The sequence below is a fragment of the Clavelina lepadiformis genome, chromosome 5, assembly GCF_947623445.1.
Source record: "Clavelina lepadiformis chromosome 5, kaClaLepa1.1, whole genome shotgun sequence".
NCBI classification, from domain to species: domain Eukaryota; kingdom Metazoa; phylum Chordata; class Ascidiacea; order Aplousobranchia; family Clavelinidae; genus Clavelina; species Clavelina lepadiformis.
The window spans coordinates 1317465-1344738 of record NC_135244.1 but is presented as its reverse complement, the minus strand read 5'-3'; the positions used below and the strand labels follow the sequence as shown (position 1 = coordinate 1344738).

At 37.9% G+C, this 27274-nt stretch overlaps 2 protein-coding genes across 7 annotated transcripts; one reads left to right on the top strand and one right to left on the bottom strand.

Moving 5' to 3' along the window:
- Positions 1–21190, top strand: LOC143458976 (uncharacterized). 5 transcript variants are annotated; one of them, XM_076955894.1, is made up of 20 exons: positions 1–124; positions 708–867; positions 1709–1878; positions 2863–2914; positions 3456–3623; positions 4421–4590; positions 5148–5199; positions 5746–5913; positions 6148–6318; positions 6755–6924; positions 7050–7098; positions 7750–7892; positions 8017–8091; positions 8334–8448; positions 8553–8642; positions 9746–10629; positions 10705–11089; positions 17825–17923; positions 19906–20171; positions 20586–21190. In XM_076955894.1, the coding sequence occupies exons 2-20, from the start codon at positions 714–716 to the stop codon at positions 20709–20711; spliced, it is 3507 nt and encodes a 1168-aa protein (XP_076812009.1). In that variant the 5' UTR covers positions 1–124; positions 708–713; the 3' UTR covers positions 20712–21190. The 5 variants fall into 5 exon arrangements, with proteins under 5 accessions (XP_076812009.1, XP_076812008.1, XP_076812010.1 ...); XM_076955893.1 differs by having other exon boundaries at positions 9746–11089; XM_076955895.1 differs by lacking the exons at positions 19906–20171; positions 20586–21190 and having other exon boundaries at positions 9746–11089; positions 16179–17865.
- Positions 21191–24527: 3337 nt separating this feature from the next.
- LOC143458675 (troponin C, body wall muscle-like) lies at positions 24528–27274 on the bottom strand. 2 transcript variants are annotated; one of them, XM_076955524.1, is made up of 6 exons: positions 27146–27274; positions 26877–26907; positions 25907–26053; positions 25133–25296; positions 24966–25065; positions 24528–24707 (listed from the first exon to the last, which is right to left on the bottom strand). In XM_076955524.1, exons 1-6 carry the CDS (start codon positions 27146–27148, stop codon positions 24667–24669), a joined length of 486 nt encoding a protein of 161 aa, XP_076811639.1. In that variant the 5' UTR covers positions 27149–27274; the 3' UTR covers positions 24528–24666. The 2 variants fall into 2 exon arrangements, with proteins under 2 accessions (XP_076811639.1, XP_076811640.1); XM_076955525.1 differs by lacking the exon at positions 25907–26053 and adding an exon at positions 26344–26490 and having other exon boundaries at positions 27146–27270.

Sequence of the window (27274 nt, the reverse complement as noted above, 5' to 3'; positions counted from 1 at the left end):
AGTGAAGTATGTATGTAGATTGATTAATGATGAAAATTGCTTCAGAAAATGTTAAACATATAATTATGAACATCTGTTGTGAATAAGACGACAAGCTTTATGGGAAGTGGCACCAACAAAACAAGTGAGTAAACTATTTCCTGTTTTTTTGCTCCAACTCTGGTCCCACCTGACTCAGAAGAACGATTCATCCCTTTGACCCAAACTGCAGAGTACAGCCTCCAGCCAGTATTGCAGCCTCTTTCAGCAAGATCTTGGATGCGCCAAACAATTAAAAATGATAAGTCCACTGCACAAAAATGCTCTCATGCAATGGATATACGCAATACCACAGTAATGTACACAGTTTGACTTATTCAAAATTTAAATCAATTGAAAATTGAGTGCACAGAAGTTCTGTACAAGTCATTAAATGCAAAATAATGCATTTTAAGTGCGGCACTGAAGCTCATGGAAAGCAGTATTGAGTGCTCGTGTGCCAAACTCTCAGTATGGCCTATGACAGTTGACAAGTTTGCTTTTAGTGTGTTGGATAAATACACACCAATAAATTTATTGCCAAAAAGTTGTTTCTGATAATACTTATAAAATACTAATCTATAAAGTGTCAATGAACTTATCCAAAGTGTTAAAATTTCCGATTGTTATTGAAATAAAACTCCTAAAAGCTATTTGTAGTTATTAAAACAAGAAAATATAACATTTAGGTCAACATGAACAACGATGAGCAACAACCTTCAACAAGTCATCTTCCGTCGAACCAGCGAAGTGCTCAATCTCCTCCTCGATGGCCAGATGGAGACCACAGGAATCACTCCACGCACCGATACCATCCTTACCATCAGCATGATCATCCTGTTCATCAAGGTAGTTATAGTAAAGAAATACATTGTTCAGCTTGAAGTTACGCATACTTTGCATTATTGTAAGGCTGTTGTCTTGTTTTAATAATGGTAGTCATCAGAAAATTGTATTTCTTGTCGATGTGTGGTAATCATAGCTGCCTTGTTAATGGCTTGATAATGGAATCTAGTTAACTTAAAAGTTGAATGGGTTGATTAGATTGTTTCTTAAAGGTCCAATGTTCACATAATTTGCTTTTCGCAAAAATGTCCATGACAACATGCCATGTGATAATGGATGAAATCAAGACACCAAACTTTAGTAATTCCATGATATGCAAGGTGGCACACACATTCCACTATATTGTGACATTAGTTGTCTTTGTTGTTGCTGCTTGTATCAGTAATGCTAGTTGGCTTCAAGACGTGATCAGCTGATCATTTTATATTTATGCACCATTGTACCTAAATCTAAGTTAGTTATCAAACAAAGCGCTGCTAAATTAATTTGAAAGCAATTTCTGAACCTTGACTGCCGGACTTTAAGATCTTCACTTAAGACATAAGTTGAGGTGTGAAAGTGATCTTGGCAAAAGAGCTTGTGAAGTTGCTATTGTCATGGTTAGAATGTTAGAGAATAGAGAGTATAGTTGACGCAAGTGAGCTTTTGAGAAAGTTCTGTTGGCAAAGTAAATACACACTCAGAGTATGGGTACAATTAGTATTTCACACTTTTAATGCGATTTACTTTTACTAGCTTTCATTGAAATTGTACTGCAAAAAATTTATCGTACTTTAGCAAAAAGATAAAATCATATAAATGCAGTATTTAAATGAATTATATATACATTATTTCTTATACATAGCATCCACCAGCATGTATGGACATGGAAGTAACTATACTCAGCGTCAACATGAGCAACAACCTTCAACGAGTCGTTTTCCATTGAACCAACCAAGAACTCAATCTCCCTCTCAATGGCATCCAAATAGAAATCTTCTGAGTTCATCAATGATGCAACCTCAAATATATGAAGTTAGTTTTATTTTTTAAGTCCATGATTAGTAATGTTGGTCAAGTGTATACTTGATTGTAAAATATGCTGGAGTTAATGAAGTAATCTTAAATTATCCTACAATATTAGTGTTTACAAAGTGGAGTTATTAAACTTCCACTGTTTATAGCTATTCATGCGTATGCACCCTTGCATGTATAGACCAGTGTGTAGGCATAGGCATCGATTTGTTTGTTTTTGTTGAGCTTCAAAAACATTAAGTGCAAAATTTACTTGTCGAGTTTTTGTGTGTGTCATTGTATTTTTCTATTAATTTACGTCATAAAACTTTTCCGTTTTTGAAATTTGTCTTCTTCTAGAACTGGTGGTGACTGCGTTGTACATTATGTTCATTGTTGTGCTGTAATCAAGTCATTTTTTTAAAACTCGAGTCAAGTCATTTGGGAAGTTGAATTAAGTCAAGTCGAGTTAAATTACTAATTGGACCAAGTCAAGTCAAGTTAAAATTTAATGCAAGTCAAATCAAGTGATGTCATTGGCTATACCTTTTAACGATCGTCCGCAACGAAATAAGATGTCCGTAATTTAGATGGTCAATAAATTAAAAACAAGGAATGATTTGCATCAAGTTACTTTTCTAGACTCGAGTCAAGTCAAGTCATTTCAAGCATTGACTCAACTCAAGTAATTTAAAAACGTGACTCGAGTCATTATGACACTGGTTTATTGCACCCTAACATTTGTTTATTTATATTTTTTCTGAGGAAGTACAATTTTTATGTCCAAAACATGTCAAATTAACTTGTTAAATTCGATTTCTTCACTTGTTGCTCCAAATACAATCTTTTCTATAAAAATGATTTAATTTTACTGGTGCTTTAACACCTTCTTCGATGGGTAAGTTACAACTTATATTGTCAGTTTTTCTCTGACAACACTCTAACTTAGCACATAGAGCATGCAAGAAAGTTTATAATCAACATTTACTATAAACTGTCTTGCAGCGTATTTCAAGTTTTCCACCCACATACACCGGTCAACAGCAAGCAGCCCAAAGTATGATACACATGTGACATATCAAATGCTTGCAATTGTTTGGGAATTATGTCTTTTGTATCAGTTGTTTTTTATGCATCAGACCTCTATTTAATTGAAGTGCATGATAAAAGCAGCACGTAACAAATGTAATTTTGATGCTCACAATTGATGCATCAATGGTTCATTGATTGTGTCATAGAATTATTAGTTGGATGTTTTCTAAAGGATATGGTGGACAGATGCTTTCCTGGATAAATACAATATTCAGTTTAATTCAGAATCGTAACCATTAATCAATGATGACTTCCGACCTCAATTTCAGCAACGAGTATTTCAACTTAACTTAATGAAATATTTACAGCCTGGTCTAATTTCTTGTATCTTTTATCTTGAAGTGATTTGCAGTTAATAAACAAACAATCACAAAAGTTAATTTGCTGAAAATTTTTCATGGAATAGTTTTGTTTATTGTAAATTTTTAATGAAATTGCTAATCTATATACAAAGCAATCCATTCTAATATGTATATATATCATTTTTTTTTACTTTGCGTCGTTAGACCCAACCTTTGATTCAAGTCAACATCATCAGTTAAGGCAACTTGAACAACAACCATCAGATTATTTACGAATAAATCAATCTGAGCAACCTCGGCAAGAGTTAGGGCAACATCATTCACCTATTTTTTATCCTCAACAAACTAGAAGGCCTGAGTATAAAGCGCAAGGTATTAATGCTTTTTTCCCTCATTCTCACATAAGATATGGTTTTGTGTAATTTATCATAAAATTGTTATTCTGGGAATTATTCTTGTCTTTTGTCGATGTGAAAATGCTCGTTTTTGATTTCATGTCAGGCAGCACCTAATAGCTTTGTTTGATATTACATTGTAAATTTAGTTATATGATTGCAGGGTAATATTTTGCTTCTAAACTTTGTATCTATTTTCCACATTTATTATGTCACAGCAATAAGACGAAAGAATTTTTTTCAAGAAGTGATATTAGACCTGTAAATAAATGATTTTTTAATATTTATGATACTATGCCATACCATCATACTAGGTTTATACTCATACTATACATACTATACCATCATACCATAGCAAAAATGAGTTGCAAGTTTATGCTCTATTTCATGCATTTTTGCCAAAAGTTCCAAACATTCCTACCGTGTCCGATGACACATCACTTCTTCCTTTTTTAATGTTTTTTGCTTATGCTGCTAATCTGCTCATGTTTCAATCTGTTCGTTTCTGGTTTGAATACAATTATATTTCGATTTAAACTTTTCTTCTGGTTTTCTATTCTTGTCTCTAACATGATAATCAAAAAGAAAAACGACTCGGTGTAAATTAAATCAAAGTCAAATTTGTTCTTCTGTTGGCAAATTCTATTTTTTTTACTAGCAAAGAAAAATGCAACATTGTGAAAGAAACAAATAAAACTTTCATTATAATTAATCAAACAAGTAACTACCAAACATGTAACTACCAACTAACTAACTCATATTTCTTATATATAGCATCCACCAGCATGTATGGCCAAGGAAGTAACCATACTCAGCATCAACAAGAGCATCAACCTTCAATTAGTCGTTTTTCATCGGATCAGCCAAGTACTCAATCTCCTCGTCGATGGCATCCAACTAGAATTCCACTCCATCCATCAATGATGCTACCTCAACCACATCTGGTTAGTTTTATCTTTGAAATCATTGATTAAATTATTATTAATTATTATATTTATTATAATTACTAACATTGGTCATGTGTATACTTAATTGTTGATATGATTTGCTGGAATTGACGAACTAATCTTAAGTTGTTATAAAATTATAGTTTGTGATGTAAGCGTAATAAACTTCCACTGTTTATAGCTATTCATGTGTACGCAGACATCCTGGCATGTATAGACCATTGTGAAGTCATAGGCATAGATTTGTTCATGTTTGTTGAGGTTCAAAAACAAGTGAAAATTTACTTGTCGAGTTTTTGTTTTTATTTCTTTGAGGAAGTACAATTTTTATGCCCGAAACATGTCAAACTAACTTGTAAAATGTGATTTCTGCACTTGTTGCTTCAAATACAATCTTTTATATAAAATGATTTAATTCTACTTGTGTTTTAAAACCTTCTTGGATGGGTAAATTACAACTTATATTGTCAGTTTTTCTCCGACAACACTCTAACTTGGCATATACAGCATGCAAGAAAGTTTATAATGAATATTTACTATAAACTGTCTTGCAGCGTATTCCGAGTTTTCCACCCCCAATCACCGGCCAACAGCAAGCAGCCCAAAGTATGATACACGTGTGACATATCAAATGCTTGCAATTGTTTGGGAATTATGTGTTTTGTATCAGTTGTTTTTTATGAATCAGACCTCTATTTAATTGAAATGCATGATAAAAGCAGCACGTAACAAATTTAATTTTGATGCTCATAATTGGTGCATCAATGGTTCATTGATTATGTCATAGAATTATTAGTTGGATGTTTCCTAAAGGATATTGTGAACAGATGCTTTCCTGGAGAAATACAATATTCAGTTTAATTCAGAATCGTAACCATAAATCAATGATGACTTCCGACCTCAATTTCAACAACGAGTATTTCAACTTAGCTTGATGACATATTTACAGCCTGGTCTTATTTTTTATATCTTTGATCTTAAGTGATTTTAAGTTAATAAACAAACAATCACAAAAGTTAATTTGCTGAAAATTTTTCATGGAATAGTTTTGTTTATTGTAAATTTTTAAAGATAGGACTAATCTATGTACAAAGCAATCCATTCTAATATGTATATCATTTTTTTCTGTTTTTTTTTACCTTGCGTTGTTAGACTCAGCCTTTGATTCAAGTCAGCATCATCAGTTGAGGCAACTTGAACAACAACCATCAGATTATTTACGAATAAATCAACCTGAGCAACCTTGGCAAGAGTTAGGGCAACATCATTCACCTATTTTTTATCCTCAACAAACAAGAAGACCTGAGTATGAAGTGCAAGGTATTAATGCCTCTTTCTCTCATTCTTTATGTAATATGTTGGTACATTAGATATGAGTTTGAGTAATTTAACTTTAAACTGCAATTTTATTGTACTTTTGGTGACATTTTTTGTCCTTTGTCGATATATGACTTTAATAATCATCCATCCATATATCCATATAAACATCCATCTATGTATAGTTTGTTTTTATGTTTCTATATTATCTTTTTTTATATAAATTTGTGTCATTAGATTCAATCTTTGATTTGAGTCGACATCATCATCATTTGAGGCAACTTGAACAACAACCATCAGATTATTTTCGAATGAATCAACCTGAGCAACCTTGGCAAGAGTTAGGGCAACCTCATTCAACTATTATTTATCCTCAACAAACTGGAAGACGTGAGCATGAAGTGCAAGGTATCAATGCTTCTTTCCCTCATTCTCACATAAGATATGGTTTCGTGTAATTTATCATAAAATTGCCATAAGTTGCAAACATTCTAACCTTGTCCAATAATTTATACATCACTTCTTGCTTGTTTTGATGTTTTTTTGGTTGTAATGTTTTTTGCTTATGTTCTTAATCTGCTCATGTTTCAAACTTTCTGTTTCAAGTTTTAATTTAATTGTATTCTGGTTTACACTTTTATTTTGGTTTTCTAATGTTGTCTCTAACACGATAATAATCAAAAAGAATAACGACCCGATGTAAATTAAAGTATGCTTAAGTCAACTTTGTTTTTCTGCTGACAAATTCTACTTATTTACTAGACAAGAAAATGCAACACTGTGAAAGAAACAAATAAAACTTTAATTATAATTCATCAAACAAGTAACTATTTCTTATATATAGCATCCACCAGCATGCATAGACTTGGAAGTAACTATACTCAGCGTCAACATGAGCAACAACCTGCAACGAGTCGTTTTCCATTGAACCAGCCAAGAACTCAACCTCCCTCTCAATGGCATCCAAGGACAAATCCTTTGCATCCACCAATTATGCAACCTCCACCGCAGCAGGTAGAGTATTAATGGGTTTTATTTTTATTTTTGACTGTAACTAGTTACTTCACTTATAAGCGATCATAGCTATGTTAAAAGATTCGTTGTTGATAATATTTTTATTTAGCAAAACTGTTTTGTAGAATGTTCCTGGAAGTTGGATTCAGCCTTTCAGCCATCTGCATGCCCAAGGTATGATGTGTTTGTGTTGTTTTAGCTTAGATTATGTTTTTGACATTTAATGTTCTTTAATAGGCAGTAATTTATAAACAACGTGTGGTACCTGAGGATTTTTGTGGTATTGCTTTAGTTAAGGCCCACAATGGCACATGCCAGAGCTATCAGAGCAAGGTTAGCTTTGGAGATTTCTTGCAAGCAGATTTTGCTTAATAGAGCGGGCAGCAAGTTAGCTAAATTAAACAAACGTAAAATTTGCTTCCAAGTAACCTCAGAGTAGTTGCAGCCTATTGCTAAATTCTGTCTAATGGTTCATGATAAGTTAGGAATGTATTTTGGTGTGTTAAAGCTGTTAAAATATTGCAAATGAACTTACACTTTTGACTTACACCTATGTTTCACTTTTCTACTCACCCTACCCTTTCAAAGCTACCAGTTCTTAGTAAACCAAAACTATGTCACTGATATAACTTGATATATGGTGAAAAAGATAAAACTGAATGAAATGTGTAACATGTGCTACAGTAGTAACTTTTTGGCGAAATTTCCTTAAACCAGTTATGGTCTACACTCTACAGTAGGTACAACTCAAATTGTTTGTTGCTAATATGTTATAAGATTTGACCGAACTCATCATTGTAACTGGATTTATTTTCTCTTTCCTAGAACCTAACTATAGCGCTCATCCACATGAAAAACAAAACCAATTTCAACCTTTGAAGTTTCAATCATATCAACTGCCTTCAAGCTTTTCACATCCTCAAAACTGTGTTCCACGGATTCCGCATCTTCAAGGATTTTCTTCAATGGTTAGTTATCAACCAGGATAAGAGCAACACTAAATTATTTCACTAAAGTTCAACAAAATTTTTAATGATTTGTGGCTTTGAATTTTTTAAAGAGTAACAATTTTACTTCACTTTGATGTTTCAGGCATTTTTGCCACACGAAGCTTACAGATATGACGCCGTGGCTTCTCAGCTTTTCCAGCCAGGGCCGCAATCTGAGGTAGCATTAATAATGCTGCATTAATATAATGCTGCATTATATTTCAGTGTGATTTATTCAAGTTTTTTTAAATTACAGCATTAAGCGTAGTTATTATCCACAATTGTTCACATCATTATTCATATCCCAGGCCGCTACAGCTTTATGTTGCAAATGGTACATGACCATGCATGACCTTTGCACCCTTTCATCTATGATGTCATATTTAAAATTTTCATCTGCAAATTTATGACTCTTTTTAGACAAGGCATCGTGCAGAAAGCAAGCCATCAAATTATCAAAGCACAAATATGCAATCATCAAATTACTCCAATCTTGTTAGTGACAACCAGATACAAGACTCAAATCTTATACAAGGTAAAAAGTGAAATAAAGACATTTTCAATTTTGTTTTCTGCATAAAGCGTTTTCAAATCTTTGATGGCACATGAGTCCTTATTTTGTAAATTGGTTTGATTTAGGTATCCACGGAAATGTCAATATCAAACAAAACCAATATAATGTTACACAACAACACCAACATGATGAAGTGGTCGTAAGCGATGAAGATGGTATGTTTCAGTAGTTTGCTTCATTTTTAAATTTGCAAGTATGTGGCAGAAGGTAACGATTAATGGAAACGTGGAGAATTGTTTATTTTGCATAAGTTGATCTTTACAACAGCACTTTGCCAACAAACACTTCTCTTTTTAACTCGTTTGGGCTTAAATGGTGGTTGTTGCAACACAATGTAAAACAGCAACGATATAAAAGCAATAACATGCTTGATGACTAAGATGTAGATCTAGGATGGTAACAGTGGTGGACTAGCTTAGGAGTTGGCATCAACTCTAAATACTGAGCTCAGTGAAGTTTAGCTGAGCAACTACCATTACCAGTATAAATATATTAACAAAATACTATACAAACATCAAGAGTAATTAGAATTTTTGTATAGATACGTTACTTTTAATAACAAAATCTTGTCGTACCTGGATGCCATTACAATCAACAAACTGTGTTTTGAAATTACAACAAAAAGTTTGCTCTGTTCTTACTGTTTATCATGCCGTTAACCAGTTAGCTGAAACACAAATATCTGGACAGTAAATATTATGGATATCTGAACTACCTCTACTTAAGACTAGGCTGGCACCAACCCTAAAGACTGATCCTGATAAAGAATAAAAACTGATAAAGCTGTAGCTAAAGTTAGCTGTAGCTAAGCATCTACCATTGCCCTTATTAATACATCAACTGTAAGGCAGGTAAGGCTTTACATAAGATATTCCTGTTGCTGGTATCCACTTAGTACACATCAGCTTAATCTATTTTTGTCACCCACATAAAACCACCTATTCATGCTTGATACAAACACCTGAGTCATGAATATTGTTTGCACATACTGTAGTGACATCATAATTTCCAACATGTATGTCATATGCTGATTCTGTGTGTTACGGCATTATTTCTGGCAATAACTGTTTGCTAACTAAGTGTCATATAAAAATCTGTCCGTTAAACTTCTTGCAACTACTTTTTGCTTAAGATCAATTTCAAATTTGGACTTTCACCCACTTGACCCAGGGTTTTGTTATTATGTGTGTCATTTTGCTGTTTTTGTATGTCAGTCATGAAGACAAATCATGTGTGATACAGTTTTTTATATTTTTAGGGAAAAAAGCCATCGCCGAAGTGCTTAAATGTCAAGAGAGGTATCTGGAACGTGAAGGAGATTTGCATTTCCAAGGCAGCGGACTTTGCCAAGACAACATCCCAATTGTCCATCCAAGCATCACTGAAATAAATTTTTACGGTGGAGAACTGGCTAAAAAAGTAGAAAAATATGAACCATCTTCAATCAACGACTCTAAAGATTTTCATCGTGCGGGAAATACTAAATTCAAAGATATCTTAAGAAATTCTGGTACGTCACGTTTGATATCTATTGTGGGAATCCCAGGTGCTGGAAAAACAATCCTGAGCAAAAGACTTGTGAGAAGCGGAAACAAAAAAACTGACCGTGTCTGGTTCCACAAGAAGTTTATGAACATGGATTATAAATCAGAGAAGCTGACAGTGAGGGAGTTGTTTTTTGACAAAAGCTACCCAGAACTTGATAAGAAGACCTCCTTCAATGCTTTTGCTTGGGTCAAGAAGAATGGCCATAAATGTACATTTGTGTTTGACGGCCTTGACCAAGCAGAGTTTAAATTAAATGAAAAGCCTCCGGAACAGGACTACGACACTCCATGTAAAGTGGAAGATCTGTTCAGTAATTTGTGCTGCGGACACTACCTATCAAGATCTGATATAATTATAACGTCACGGCCACATTCACTTTTATTTCTAACACAAAACATGAGACCTGTTACAACTTACCAATTGGATGACTTGGCATTTCATGACATGAAAACACTTTTTTGGGCATATGCTGGCGGAGATGCTGATGAGTTATGGAGGAAACTTAATAGTGAAGCTCGCCATTTGCTCCGTCTTTGTCGCAATCCACTTCTTCTTCAACTTGTCATATCAGCCGGACTTGATCCATCTTCAAAGGTTGGGGAAATGTTTACCTTAACAAGACTTTTTGAAAGTCTTAAAGACAACTTGAAATACTCTAAAAATGTGCAGGATGTTGAAATTTTGATGTCAAAGGAACTTTTGCGAAGCATTGCAAAACTGGCGTATCGAGCCACCAGCAAAGGAACAGTCGTCATTACTGTCGATCAACTCAAAGATGTTGGACTAGATCCCAGCAAGGTCCATGACATCATAGTTCAGTTGTTTACCTGCAAAGATTTCACCAATTGCTTCAGAGTATTTGATGGAAACACAAGGCTCTACTTCAGTCATCAAAGTTTTCAGGAATATTTTGCTGCTTACCACATTGTATACAACATGATGAAAGATGAGTTTGAAAAATTTGTGGAGGAAAGGTTGTTTAAAGACCACTGGGCTGTTGTAAGAAGATTTGTTTGTGGTTTTCTACTTGATTTGGAAGCTAATTCTAAAACAGGTATTTGGTTGTTTTTGCATAGTCCCTAAATGAGAATAATTAATAACATAGCCTAGTTTGTTTATTGGTTTAGAGAGTAACATGATTAGTTTTGTATGTTGATGTATTTTGACTTATGTTGGCCACCCACCTGACTTTCATATCTTCATTTTCTCATTGGTCAATAATATGTCTTTACTTCATTTTATTCTTTCTTGGCATTATTTGTTTAAGTGCAAATTGTGCAACCCTAAAAATTAATCTGTAGCTAACACTTTATTGTGTGCGCATATCCATATATATATATATATATGTGCATATATCTATCACAATTTCGTTCTGAATCGTGCCATGGTTGCAGGGAAGTATCTGGCGAGTTGCATTGTGGGATAAATTTTAACTGTCACGAGAAGTATTTGTATACACCGTTTTTATATCAGTCACGTTTTATTCGTTTTTATTCACATCATCACGTTGTTCGCATTGTCACCGTCACGTTTTATACATCGATTTATCCGCGTTGTATTGTCTCTTTGTACATGTTCACATGCTGCTGTGTTTTAGTTGTTTATGTTCTTTTACTTGTTCTTGTACACCTGTTTTTATCAAATCTCTTGTGACGTCTCACGTAGTTACCCCAAGGGCTAAATTAGTATCGTGTTTTACGTTCCACGTTGATTCCTTCATCGCATGGAATTTGTTCGGTGTAGTACTGTGCTCGGCTGGGCGACGGTGGTGGGCAGTAACGTTTGGGTGATATAGCAGAAGGACGTATGTTTTTACCTAAGAGATATGCCATTAAATGTGAATAAAGAAGACAGAGCTAACTGACTAGCCGTTAAGCGGGAAGATTCCTGGTAAAGAAAGTTTTGGTTACAATTGGCGAGCGCGCCAGGATCCCGCAGTCAAAAAGGTATCAAGGTATTGTTCAACAGTATGGCTTTTAATGTGACGTTACCTCCACCGAGATATAAGTCCAATGAAGACTTTCAAGACTTTCTCAAAGTTTTTAACTCTTACTGCGCCAGCATTAGGGCAAATCAAGATTTTAAGAAACACCTCCTCATTGAAAGTTTCGATAAGGACTTTGTCTGGGAAATTCAAGGGAAAGATACCTCCATCTACGACTTAGAATTCGACGAGTTGGTGGAAAGGGCCTCAGGAGCAGGGCGATCAAAGGCGGAAATCAGCAGATTGAAAAACAGCCTTTTGGATAGGGTACAAGAACCGGACGAATCTACACGATCATTCGTCTACGCTTTGCGGAAGCAGGGTGACATGGCATATGCCAGTGCAGATCAAGCACCTGTAAAAAATGAGGTACTCTACTTGGTATTGATCCGGGGTTTGAGAAACCGCAAAATATCGGAAACCTTAGTCGCAGACCTAGAGATCGGCAGAGTCTTCTTCACTACCAGCGCCCGAGCCATTGCCCTGGACGTCTCGGAAAAGACTCCGTGTTCAGACGTGTTCACTGTCGCTCGACCTTCACATGGAGACGAAAGCCGCCAGGACGAAGCGACTGTCTTGATGAAGAATGAACTTGCTAAGATAAGTGGCGAGATAAAGTTGTTTAATGACAATATTCAAGGCCGGATTTCCAGTATTGACGAAACTGTGTCTTCAGTGAAAACACAAATGAACACTTTACAACGAGACGTGGATCGCCTCCATTGGAAACCACGCGCACCGGGTCCGTCTGAAGGAAGAAATCAATGATACCGAAACCGTAAGTCCCCTCCCGATAAAACATGTAGGGTCCGAAACGACCCACGTTCAAATACAAATCCGTCTAAATATGATTCATTTAGGCGAAATCGTCCAAACCGTCAAAACCTAGCTACGAATCACAACCCTCAGACTAACGCATTTGATGTAAACAGATCAAAGTTAAGTTGGAATCGATCCCGTCCGACTGCTCCAGCCAACGCAACACCCGCTCAACAACAATACCGGAAAAGGTTATGCAAGTATGTCAATGTGATGTTGTGTTCTATGCCCATTTGTGCTCTGGTAGACACGGGAGCCAGTGTATCACTCATGTCTAAAACTTTGTTCGATAAAGTTTCGTCAGAAAATCCGGGTACTACACTAGGCCCCACGTTAGATACACAGTTAACAACGGCTAGCGGGACGGCCCTACAGGTGTTAGGCCTTGTCACTCTGTCAGTGCAAGTGGCCGGTTTGATCACAGAGTACGAAATCTACGTCGTTTATCGACTCACAGAAGATTTCATCATTGGGTTAGATTTTGTTCAGCATCACCAATGCCGGATCTGCTACAAAGACAAAATTCTAGAAGCCGGATCGTCGTCAACACCCCTGCTCGATGGGAAAGTGACCTTACAGCGAAACGAGGTTTATATCGTAGAAGACCTGATCGTCCCCGCTTCCACTGAGGTGTGTACTTTCGGCATATTTTGTATGGATCCGATGCTTAAGATGCCCGACGTTGAGTTTCCGGCACTAGTCGAAGGTAATCTCCGATTGAATGATAAATATGGGGTACTAGCGGGTAATTACCTCACGCAAGTTCATAACGGAAAGGTCCCCATTCGATTGGCTAATTTCAGTGATGACGAAGTCAGATTAGTCAACGGAACCAGGGTCGCCACCCTACACCCAGTCTCTGTATTCGGCGGAGGTGATGTTTACCAGCCCGGCACGTGCGCTTTAGTTTCGAGATTAAATTCCACGTGTAACTGCAATAATAACCGATGCATTGTGAACTCCGACCAAAGATGCTCCGTGGCGTCGGTAGAAGAACATCGTTTTAAACCCCAGCGTGATCACTTGCAAGCTATTGAAGAAGGCGTAGATTTAGGGACGAAGCTGTCTAAGAGTGAACGTCGCGAAGTACTCAATTTATTAGCGAAGCATTGGAAGTGTTTTTCGACCAGTCAGTTCGATCTAGGTAAAACCGACTTGATAGAACACCATGTCAACATTGGGACTAACGCCCCTGTGAGACAACCGCATCGTCGAATACCCCCTCGAGACAAGCGCCAGGTGGAAGAAATCCTCACGGAAATGGAGAAGCAAGGCTTGATTCGCACATCCACATCCCCTTGGTCCAGCGCCATTGTTCTTGTACGAAAAATATCGGGCGAGTTGAGGTTTTGTGTTGATTACAGGCGCGTGAATGACCTGATGAAAAAAAACAGTTTCCCAATCCCACGTGTCGACGAGAGCCTGGACGAATTGTCGAGTAACATTTATTTTTCTACCCTGGATCTGCGTTCAGGGTATTGGCAAATACTCATGAATCACAGGTCCCGCGAGGTTACTGCTTTTACCACCCACATGGGGTTATATGAATGGAACGTTATGCCGATGGGTCTCAGCAATTCGGCAGCTACATTTCAACGATTGATGCACATCGTTCTAAATGGATTGGAGTGGCGCGGCGCTTTAGCGTATTTAGACGATGTAATAGTGTATGGTCGCACATTCGGGGAGCACATGTCTCGTTTAAGCGACGTTTTAAGCCGACTGGAAGAAGCCGGTTTGACACTGAAACCGTCCAAATGCTCTCTTTTTCGGGAGTCGGTGAAGTTTTTAGGGCATGAAATTTCTAAGAAAGGCGTGATGTGTGACGCCGAGAAAGTAGAGGCAGACGCGAATTGGCCGATACCTCGTACCGTGAAACACGTTCGACAGTTTGTGGGTCTGACATCATATTATAGGAAGTTTATTCCCAATTATGCCAAAATTGCCTCACCGTTGCACAAGCTCACCGAGAAGAACAAGACGTTTCAGTGGACCGAAGAGCATCAGAACGCCTTTGCAGAGATTGCCCCCGCTTTGAGATGGCTACAGTTGGGGAAAAGACCTCTGTACAAACACGTTAAAAACTTGTCAAGAATGACTAAGCATCTATGGGCCCAATTTGGAAGTTTACACACTTTTGACGGCCCCGTCTATTGGGCAAATAGTAATCGCAGTTTACCGGGAACACACTGTTATCGACTTATAACTCCGGAACCTATGCGTTTGTCTGTCTTACAGTCACTACACGATTGCGTTCTTGGCGGGGCTCATTTAGGGTTGACGAAAACTTGCCACAAAGTAGAAGAAAAATTTTATTGGCCTGGTTGGAGACAGGACACCGAAAAATATTGCCGAAACTGCGATGTATGTCAAAGGAACAAGAAACCGCCGGCCGAGCCAAGGGCGAGGTTGGTTCCGTCCACGGAAGATAGGGCAATGCAGAGAGTAGAAATAGACGTCGTGGGACCCCTACCTATGACATCATCAGGTTTTCAATACATCTTGGTGGCGTGCGATTTATTTACCAAGTATGTAAGGGCCTGGCCCATGCGCAGTCAAACAGCAAAAACCACAGCGGATGTCTTGTTCCACCGATGGTTCACAGTCCATGGTGTACCAGATGTTATCCACAGCGACCGGGGTGGGAATTTTGAGAGCGAGGTCTTCAAAGAACTATTACGATTGATGGGTTGTTCGAAAACAAGGACCACAAGTTATCATCCACAAGGAAACGGGGGAGTTGAGAGAAACAACAAGACTATCATCACCATGTTACGAAACTACGTACAGGAGGATCAACGTAGTTGGGATCAAGCTTTGTCAGCCGTCGTAGCGGCCTATAACGCGAGCGTCCACGACAGCACAGGTGTATCGCCGCATTTCTTATTAACTGGTCGTACGCTTCGTTTACCTGCGGATTTATTGGGTACACCGACCGGTGGTGTGCTGAAAACGTCGGTTATTCAAGATTTACAAACGCGGTTAAAGATTGCAGAAAAGACGGTGCGGGAAACTCAACGGAAACAACGAGCGAAGATGGCAGACCTCTACGACCAACGACAAAGGGGGCTACCAATTGAAGTGGGGAAAGAAGTATGGCTGAAAGACCCAGTGGTCCCACAGGGAGAATATCGCAAATTTCATCTTCCTTAGAAGGGCCCTTTCACGGTAGTGAACGCGCGACATCCCACTTATACTATCAAAGATAAAGCCGGCAAAGAGCAAACGGTCCATTTTAACAGAATGAAATTAAGGGTTCATAGTGATGACAAGCGTGACAATCAACTCCCGTACGATCATGTTCCGGATAATTGCTTTAACCACTGTTCTCCTTTTGAAGGTTTGGTGTTCATACCACTAAATTCAACGGATACCGCCGCCGGAGAACCCGAGGCTACATCAATCAACACGAGCGCGACTGAGCGATTATCCAGTAATCAAGGACCAGAAGACTCGGCAGTTGGGCAACTCAGGATCACAGAAGAGGGCAATAACGAGACAATGGAGACAAGCCAACCTGCCCTCGAAGAGAACGGCCCCATTCCCAGCGAGACCACTTCGGCCATGACGGAAAGAAACCTACCGCCACGGCGAGCTCGAAGACAAACACGTTTTTACCCGGATATTGAATAACTTTTCCGGGGACGAAAAAGAACTGAACGGGGGGGCGATGTCACGAGAAGTATTTGTATACACCGTTTTTATATCAGTCACGTTTTATTCGTTTTTATTCACATCATCACGTTGTTCGCATTGTCACCGTCACGTTTTATACATCGATTTATCCGCGTTGTATTGTCTCTTTGTACATGTTCACATGCTGCTGTGTTTTAGTTGTTTATGTTCTTTTACTTGTTCTTGTATACCTGTTTTTATCAAATCTCTTGTGACGTCTCACGTAGTTACCCCAAGGGCTAAATTAGTATCGTGTTTTACGTTCCACGTTGATTCCTTCATCGCATGGAATTTGTTCGGTGTAGTACTGTGCTCGGCTGGGCGACGGTGGTGGGCAGTAACGTTTGGGTGATATAGCAGAAGGACGTATGTTTTTACCTAAGAGATATGCCATTAAATGTGAATAAAGAAGACAGAGCTAATTGACTAGCCGTTAAGCGGGAAGATTCCTGGTAAAGAAGGTTTTGGTTACAAAACTACGTATTAAATACTTTATTTTAAGTATAACTTGTTTTAGCGATGAACATGTTTTTTTACTGTATTTTATTGTACTGTTCTTTTTATATATTTTCATGCATGTCCCAACTTATGTATAGTGAAGTGCTCTACTTTTTCTTTGTTTTTATCTTCATATAATCCAAAATTTTTGACACAGTGCAATAGTAGATCCAGCCAATGCTTGTTGGGTAATAATGCAATATTACAATGTGCTTTGTAAATGTATTACATTTCTATGAGAACTTTTTGTTAAACCTTTTAATCTAGTGATGCGTGTAACAAGCATTTTGCAGATTTGTTTTGATACTTGCTACAGACACTTCTTGGTTAATTTGTTGGAAAATTTGCTATTTTTGTAATTTTTTTAAAGGAAATCTTAAATGGCAAGCATCTCAAAACTTCAATTACTGGCAGTGTCCAATTATCTCTGACTTGTTTTATTGTTTTTTATTTCTGGTCACCTATGATTAGATTCCGCAATATTAGCTGTTTTTACCATGAAATCGATGTTAGTTGTTGTATTTTAGTTGTTTATTTCGTTGATGTTCTGCTTCATCGCTTTAATACTTTTACTTTGCTCAAATACTTTATTTCTACTTGCTTGGAACTGAATAGTTTCGCCATTATCATGCCACCATTGCCATTTATTTATTTATTTCTAAGCAAAGTCGGCAAATTTCCAGCCCTATTATGGTTGTGACTTTGTTTATATTGTGTCTATTTTATGTCGGACTAACAGTTGTTTGGCTACTGATGTGTGATAATTTGTAACATGTGTGTTTAGCTTGAAAAGTGTTTGTTATTTGTTTTTAGATCTTGAAGAGAAAACGGAAATTTTGAAGACAAATCTTATTCAACAGTTAACGATCAGTTCAGAAGGTGTCAACAATTTTAACAGCAACCTTACAACAGGTACTTCAATACTTGATAGCACTAAGTTAAATCATTTTATCAAGGCAATAAAACTAATTCTATGGAAAATGACAGTATTGGAAGTTTTATGATGGTAGGTATTTACCTTCTTTTACTTCAAGATCTTGAGTTTTTGTTTGAGAATTTTCCCAGATTTTTGACACAAAATGTGGCATTTTACTAACTTCTGTTCTTTCATATATATTCCTGATGCTACAAGAGTCTTAATTTTTTTAGTTTTCCTCTTCGTTTCTGCCTGTGTTGAGCTTGTCGTGCTCTTTTATTGAGTTTGGCAGTGAGAGGCCAAGTTGCATACAGTGTTGATAGAAGAGCAACACGTCTGTATGCGTTGACCAACTGCTGTGAGGTTGTCTTGCCAGTCTATATCTGGCTTTAAATTGTCATTATTTGGTAATGATGGAGCCTAGATATTTGAAAGAAGACACAAACTCCACATCGATATGATCGATGCAGATTGATTGTGGGTCAGAGCCTTCACCTTATTACCCACATACATCCATTCTTCCAGCAAGTTGTGGACTCATGTTCCATGTTAGTCACAATACTGACAGTGTCTTTTATCAGGACGAAGCTAGTGTAGGATTCTTCTTTTTCCTTGCTGAGGTTTTTAAAGGTTGATTTTGACTCTAACGTAGAACATTTTGATGACAAAGTGCCGTAAGGAACCTTTTCCTTAATTTAGATGCTTGCACTCAAATCCTCATCGTTGTTTGAGCCGGATGTTATTCAGCCTCCCAGGTTAGATGTTGGGACATGAGTTGAGCAGCTACTGCGTCGTGCTCTTATCCAAAACTTGCAGGCCATGTATTCCGTGGGATACGAGGTAGATAGAGCAATTGGATATAACATGGTCTACGGTTGACAACCTCGCACTACACTCACAACCTACAGAATTTGCCACTCCCCATCTGTACATAGTTGAGAAGGAGCACTCCTCACTGGTTCGCTGGTGATTAAGCCGTCCCCAGAGAATTCTGGTTAGCAGAACTTCAATGGACTAGGCGCGGGCGTTAGTGATGAAATTTCAAGAGTTTTCTGCTGTTCTACATTTGATTTGTGGTTCGCTCAGCGAACAGCGCTGATGACTTTGTTTGAACCCAACTATAGAGCGTCTGGGAAAAATACAAAACTATGTATAAAGCTCACAAGCACAAAAACAAAATTTTCAAAATGTTTTCATCGAGAGCAGATTTGCCAGGCAGATTTAGTGGTTTTGGATGTTTACGGTTTGCTTTATACTGTGATGCCAACATTTTGAGTTTTTAGTACATGGGTAGACTTACAGCTCAGTATGTAAACGTTTCTTTCTGTTGGTACTAACGTGTATTGGATGGTTTGTAAGAATTAGTTGAATAATAATAAGTAAGAATAATTAACCGTGGTTGCCCCTCAAGCCAATATTTTGTTGCTTTTTCCTGAGTGGCAACTCAAAAGATATGTTTGAGCGGTTTTATTTTTATCTCTGCAAAGACATTTATGTCTTCCAGTGTAAATGATTTATTCATTTTGTGTAATCGAGCCCCCAGTATTGAAACGGCACACATTTTTTAATCCTGTCACTTGTCAACATTGAGATAATTTAATGCTTATCTTTAATTCTGAAATTAGATAAATCTACTGCATACCAATTTTCCTTATGAATTTAATACTAGCCCATAAGCTTACTATGAGCAACCTTTATTATGAGCCAATCATGACAGCTTCTGAAATTAGCCATCTCTAGGTATTTGTCATTTTAATTTGTTAGCCTCTAGCCCAGTGGCTGCTTTTAGCTTTTAGCCGTTATTCCAGTTTTTTTTTAACTAGTTTTGTTTAAATTTTGTTTTTATTTGAAGCTTACTTGAGTTTTGTTCTAAATATTCATCTGCAGTTGTAAATATTTTATTAAATTGTTAAAACTCTAAAATTTATTTCATACAACAGCAGCTGGTTGATCATTGTGTTATGTTTATATATTGTAGCTGAAGACCACGCACCCAGACTACTCGACTTGTACGCCTGCGTTGGAGAAGGAAAAGATTCGTCCATCGCAACCAAAGCAGCAGAGCATTTTCCAACAACAATCCAATTACCGCAGCCGATAAATTCAAACCTGGTCCCTGGGTTCTGCTTCGTCATGAAACACGTCACAAAGCAATTGGATGTACTAAGTCTGGCCGGCTGTTCCCTGGATGCGAATTCATTTCACGAGATCGCATCGGTCATAAAAAAGATGAAACCAGGACAAGTAAGATGTTGTTTACATGAGTTACTTATTTCCGTTTTGTCTATATGTCATAATAATACCTATTTTGACATCTAAAATGAAGTAATAATGAGCTAAACGATGCGGGATTAAATAGGCCTATTTTAAATTGCTTATTAATGAAATAGTATCATACCAAGTTATAGTTGACACGTGATGTAATTAACGACGCTGTGATTAACTTGAAATATTATTAGAAACAAACATAACGAATCATCTGAATCTACAACTTTGGTCGGTACCACAAATGAAAAATATTTTCCGTACTTTTGTATATAAACCACGCACATAGTATGTTATAATAAGATAGAATCTGTGCATCGACGTCATTAGCACTGAGTTGAACCGAGATAGACCAAGTTATAGTTGACGTCATCACAAATATTTCAACTCTAGATTGGAGAGATAGATATCGGTGTTAACCTTCTGCAACCATCGAACACCGATGACGTCATCGGGTTGTTGAGAGTCGTGAGGGATGAGAATGTTCATTTTGGCATCAGACTTCTCTCACAGAAGTGAATCCGGATGAACGAGACAAACTCCAAGAAGCGCTAAATCAGGGATGTCCAACCTTTTATTAAAGTGGGCCGCATTGTCACTTGAAATAATTCACTGGGCCGCACGAACCTATTAAATTTCAAGAAAAATGGGTACATAAAGTGCATACTTTTGGAGTGAAAATGACTAACGGGCCGCAGGTTGGGCATCCCTGCGCTAAATGATGTGTGTCTTGGCATCTTACTTCGCTCACGACAATTTCATTTCAGTTTTTTGAAAGTTGCGACACAACCGCTTAAATTAAACAAAAACTAAACCAAGGTGAAAAGAAGGATCATTGTGATGTCATAACTAAGCCATGTTTCCAAAATTGAATTGAAGTTTTTTAAATTTATTGGTACGATTTTTTGTCAATTTGTTTTTAGCTTTGTTGTTGTTGTTTTGATAGTGAGTACAATGTTCATGGTCACGTCATAATAAAAGAATATTGATTTTCTTGAGTTGGTGCTTCATCAATAGAAATGTTTATAATATTTTTAAAGAAAGCTCAAGTAATGGGTAGGCCAAGCAGACTTTTTCAAAATATGTAAATTGGTCATTCGCATCATATATGTTTGGCCATCGTCACTCAGGGAACGAAAAATATAATGCTAACCATTATTAGGTAGAAAAATCACACAATGACGGGAAAAAGTAGCAAAGCCCAAAGGCTTAAAACGTGCAAGAATGACATAAACACATGATAAAGACTATCAATGGTTAGCACGGCCACTAAACCCAATATGCACGTAACAATAAAACAAACGAAAACAATAATAATTGTTACAAATAAAGTTGGACACTGATGCAGCAAGGTAATTAAAAGCTGATGGCATAAATACAGTAACTTGGTAACAATCAACAATAAGTGCAGCTGGATGGTGAAAGAAACCCCGTTCCAAGGATTGTAATCCGGTTTCCGTGGCCAAGGAGAGGGCACGATAGTAGGCCCCATGTTACAATAAACTTATTCGATTGCACATGTCTGCAATGAAATACTGAGAACTTATAGCCCTCAGAAGTCCAATACAAGGTAATAAAGCGAAACGTCACACTAACATAAGAACTAAAAAAGAAAACATACACACATAATGAGCCATTGGAAGAACACGTCAGGGAGCAAATCAGTTTAAAAATGAAGACGCTCATGGAGCAAAAATGATGAAACCGGATCAGATCAGTAATCTCAGGATGACTTTGTTGAGAATCCAGGCTTTGATTGATTGGAATCTCACCGTGATTGGTGCGGATGACGACCCTTGGAGTGTGGAGCGGTCCTTGAACTTCTTGGTATGTTTTACTGAGTCAGGTAACGTAGCAGTTTTGCACCAAAAATCTCAGGGATTGTTTGGTCGCATTGTTTCAACAAACAGGCAGAAAGATATTATTTTTACCTCTTGTTTCTTGTACCTATAGAATGAGTAGTTATTCCCAGAACATTGTTAGAAATTGGTGGCAAGAGCACATTTAAATATTTATCTGTGATTGTGCAGGTTTCTAGTAAAAAATGTCATTTCCCATGTACTTGTCTACTTGATAACTTTTAGATGTTTGGCAGGTACTGGGTCTCTGCTGCCAGAAACGGTGGTTATTTTATAGCAAGCTGATGTTTCCGGATTTATTACAAAATAATTGTTCGATGGTTTTTTATTTGGTGGGTAAAGTAACAGTGATTATGGGTGTTGAAATATTTTCCGGAGTTGAGTTTGTTGGAGTTTGAAATCCTGACTCCCATCCATGTGGTCGATATACCGGAAAGGTGTTTGAGGCGATTTGTGAACAGAGGCAGGTTAAGGATCGCCGGTGCCTTGGAACAACCTTAAGTTGTGGAGCTTCATTTCCACCATGTGACGTCTATTCAGGCACGTTGAAACAGTGGCGTGGTTTTTGGCCTCCATGTGCCGAAGCAAAAAATGCCGCCCCAATTTGCACTACCGAATTTTGACTTATATTCAAAGCGGGCCAAAAGTGTTTAAAAGTTGGTTCGTAAATTCCTGCATTGGCCTATCCCGCCCAATTTTTTTGGTTTGGTTCTTACAACTGAAAAATGCTTTAAAGTACCTAAAAATGACAAAATTTATTGTCATATTTACCTGTAACATAGCTCAGCAGCTTATGATGCAGGTTACAATTTTGAAACGCCGTATACAAAGATGACACGCTTGTCATACAGTATGTTTTCTATTGTATTTGTATATTTCAATTTCAAAGTAGCATCAACTTACGATTTGCGATGGTGGATAATTTCTTGTAACTTAATTGTAATGATGGTTGCATGGTTGTGTAAAATATTAAATTCTACAATTATTTGAGTGTTTACAGAAAAGTTTCAAAGAAAGTCGCTAATCGCCTTGTTGGGTCGTCTGTGGCCATTTTCCTCAACTTCGTCTATAATGACATCACATTTGCTCATAATGACACTTTTTCTTAATCACTATGAGCGACTTATACTGTAGGATCCATTTAATATGACGTAAGAAAATCATTCTATCTTTGAACCGATTTTCAAAGCTATGGTTGATTGGATACCGGTAGTTGGAAATGTCGTGACCTTGTTCCACTTGAACTTGGCCACCTCACTCTCCCTACGCACTATCGCCCACTGCTGGATGTGGCATCGCCTTTTATTCGCGACTTCCATATTTGGAGTTTCCCTTCTACCCTGGTTCTTCTCAGCAGGTCGAGCTAATTCTGCTCATCACAGAAGATAGGTTTAAATCTCGAGTTTCAATGCAAGGTTCTATTTTATTCAAGTTTTGCAAAACACTTTAGCAGCTGGCACTTGTGTATTCTTGTACTTTGTTGTATTATTTTGATAATCTGCTGCATTTCTACTTGCAATGGTGCAAATAACTCTTTAGTTATGAGTTATGACCGAATTAACATTATTTTTGATTTCTATGCTGTTTCACGCAACAGTGTCATTTAATCGGGTATATGTTTAGTTTCGCGTGTCAGAGCCGGTCTGCCTTCGTTTATCGACCAAGTTCATGCGTTTCTGTCACCAGCATTTTTGTTTCTTTTACAAAACGTCATTTTATATTTAACAAAATATTATTTATAAAATTTTGTTCTTTTAATCCAATTCACAGAACTCCAATATTTTAATGAACATCGAGTGCAAACACATTTAAACAGACCTGGCATACACGGTGAACTGAACAGACAGTTGTAAATAATCGTATTAATCGTATTGTCTTTAATTGCACAGCTTTAAGAGACAAAAACTAAACTAAGCTGCAACACAACAAGTAAAATTAAACAAAAGCATAAAAAGGAAACTGATAATCTTAAAATGGTGAATCGTAATCACGCAACTGAAAAGAACTGAGGAGCTGAACTGAGAACATCATGGACGTGATTACGAGATATGCGACGAAACTACAAGGGGCGTTGATTAATGACTGCGAGGAGCGTTGCATTAATCATTACTCTGTGCTCTGTGTTAGAGTTTGTAGTTTTCTGATGGATTTTTTAAAATTTAACTTCGTGCGTTTTCATCTCTCTTTGACTTGACCTCGTCTATACAAGCAGCTCAAGCACTTACCATTGATACAACCATCCGCATGGGAATTGCTCTTTCACTCTGAAGCTAATTACTCTCTTTATTACGAAACATTCCCCTCTGTTACATCACAAACAGAAGATCTAAATAAAGCCTGGGCTCCCGATAAGGCTAGTGACTGGCAGTGACGCGTATCTCAACGCAAGGGTAACGCTGTTAATGAAACAGCTGCCACCAACTCTGTGTGTCTACATGCTAATACCTCGACTGCTGTCCTATACCGCAAACTGCAATGAGTTTGAACTGAAAGCGACTTTATTGAAACACGACTTATACTGCGCACGACAGCGGGTTTTGTAAAAATATTTTCATCACTGATTCGATGCGTTGTTGTTGATGTTTTACGAACTTCATGGCAAGTTTTTCTGTATTTTACACCGTCACTGGCACACATTTCATCATGTTCACCCACTCTGTTGGAAGGAAAATGAGAAAGTAAATTAACTTACATAACATTTTGTTACAGACAAAAAGAACACCAACACTACGAAACCATCTATGAGACATATCGAAATTTTTACATAAATATTTACTATTAGCCCTATGCATGTCTATCACTTTAATGGCAAGGGAATTGACTATTTTACCGTAAGTAGTTTACGCAGCGCGTTGTAAAATCACAAGCAGTGAAAGCTAATAACAAAAGTGCAGTTATGTTATGTCTTGTCCACCTTCGTAATCCAGCATCCCGTCGTGATTTTTGTCGCCATCTTGCATCATCTCGTCCACCTCGTACTTCTCGATACACTCCCCGGTTCCGTCCATCGCGCTCTGCGGGGAAAAAGGTCATTTTCACCCCTCCGCTCCGCACGATGCAGACGCACGTTACCGTAGTTACCTTGAGCTCGTCCCACTCGATGTATCCGTCTCCGTTGAGGTCGAAGAGACGGAAAGCCTCCGACAGTTCCTTCTCGTCTCTCTCCGGAGCTTTGGTCTCTTCATCGGCCTGCATCTGCCGGTACATCATCATGCAGAACTCGTCAAAGTCGATCGTTCCGCTGTCTGCGCGAAATATGAGATCTCGTCGTAAACGGACGTCATAATCGCCGATGAGATAATGTTGCTCGTGGATTGGTCAAAGTATTGACTAACTTTAAATGGTTAACACGCTGCTTAAAATCTTAAATTTAAACCTATGGCCAAGTTACCATGCGCATTGATTCAAGCAGCATGCAAGACGCTTGTCACAAAGCAAGCTTGTCACACACCAAATGTTTCTAAACATAACTTGTCGTACTTCATACATAGCATGCAATATGACGCTGAGCTGAAATGTGCCACGGTGACTGAGGTGTGGGGTAAGAACGGGTTGAGAAATCACATTCAGGTCCAGCTATGAAATCCAATCCAGATATCTTGCATTCCTATTTGATACTGATGAACGATGACTTAGTTGTTATTAAAAGTCACAATCAGCCCTTCAGTGACGTCGAACAAGCACAAGTGAGCTTATTACGTCATCAACGCAGTGATCCCTGTATGTCGTTGATGACGTGACCAATAAGTGACCTTTTGGTGGTGACGTGTGTCAGCAAACCAATAGTTTGCTAATGAATAGGTTTTTCAAGCTTATGACGTAAATGTTGATGAAGGCGATAAAATGGGGAATTACCGTCCTCGTCCACTTCTTCGATCATTTCTCTGAGGTCGTTTTCGGTCGGGTTCTGCCCCAACATCCTCATCACCTTGCCAAGCTCTTTCGTGGTGATCGTTCCATCCTCGGAGTCGGTCACGAAGATGTCGAAAGCTGCTCTGAATTCTACGAAAACACCGATCAATGAAATCGCGACAGAATTTAGCGTTAGAGTGTTTTTCGCTCCAGAAGTACTCGTGATGTGGCCTGGACATGACGTCACTTGTTTTTGACTCGTCCTCTTACTGACACTAGCATGCGAGGGTCACAAAGGTCATGCTAAAAATCCAAAAAAATAAAAAATCCCAAATTCCACTTTGAAGCAAACTCCAGGTCAAGAAATATGCCTGCAACTGCACAATTATGCTCTTGTTGTCGTCATAGACCAGTGTGACGCAACAAAGGCCGTCGCTCACCGTCCATGTCAACCTCGTCGACCATTTCCTTGAGTTCTTGCGCAGTTGGATTTAACCCGAGCATTTTCATGACGGTGCCGAGCTCTTTCGTGGTAATTGTGCCGTCATCAGAATCGGCGACGAAAATGTCAAATGCGGCTTTAAACTCTAATCCCGTGAATGGGAGGAAAATCGCTCTCGGTTAAAAAAGAGCTGGATATATAGCGGTGGGCGGAATTAATGTTGCATCGTCGCAGTTTACGTCAGACAGACTATCGTAAAATTTACACATTGACTGGTTATTCTATAAATCGTTGATGTTATTTGTCGGTGCCTGAATTTTCACCGGCAGGTAGCGCTGCTGATCAGGATCAAAGAAATAGGTTAAGTATTATATATTTTATATATTCACCACATGATATGATATGATAATATTCATCAAACGAAACTTTTATAAGAAAACTAAGAGTCGCATTCTTCATTTGAAAGATGCAATTTAGTTTTCACAGAAGAAATCAGAAGTTCAAAATGTTTTAATAACGGTTAAACTTCACCTGCTTTTTGCTCTTCTGTCAAGTTGAAATCCTACAAAGAAGAAAAATTTTCTTTAATTTTTGTGGTTTAGCATTTCAGTTATCAAACATAAGCTACAGTCCATCTCACAATGAGCATTATTCTCATTGCTCTAATAGGCTACATATTCTACTCTACGTGAAAACTTAAAGCGTAGCAAGTTGTGGCCAGAATCCAGACAAGTCTTAAACATTACATCCAATAACTCATAGGCTAGGGCTAAAGACTACTTCATTCTTATTCAACTTACCATCTTGCCTGTAGAAGCGGTCTCCCTTGCAAAGATTACTCAACTCGAAGTAACTGAGGGAACGTCTGTTGCTATGACGTCAGCCCCAAGTGGCGCTTTATCTTCAGCAACTGCTGCTGTCTGTTACGA

Bases quoted from the DNA above. Each gene is read 5' to 3' on its own strand.
- LOC143458976 (XM_076955893.1), top strand. From the start codon at position 714: ATGAACAACGATGAGCAACAACCTTCAACAAGTCATCTTCCGTCGAAC. The intron at 1,879-2,862 runs GTTAGTTTTATT...ACTGTCTTGCAG, and splicing joins TGCAACCTCAAATATATGAA to CGTATTTCAAGTTTTCCACC. The intron at 8,449-8,552 runs GTAAAAAGTGAA...GGTTTGATTTAG, and splicing joins AGACTCAAATCTTATACAAG to GTATCCACGGAAATGTCAAT.
- LOC143458675 (XM_076955524.1), bottom strand. The intron at 26,054-26,876 runs GTGAAGTTTAAC...GTGTTTTCGTAG, and splicing joins GACAGAAGAGCAAAAAGCAG to AATTCAGAGCAGCTTTCGAC. The intron at 25,297-25,906 runs GTAATTCCCCAT...TATTTCGCGCAG, and splicing joins CGAAGAAGTGGACGAGGACG to ACAGCGGAACGATCGACTTT.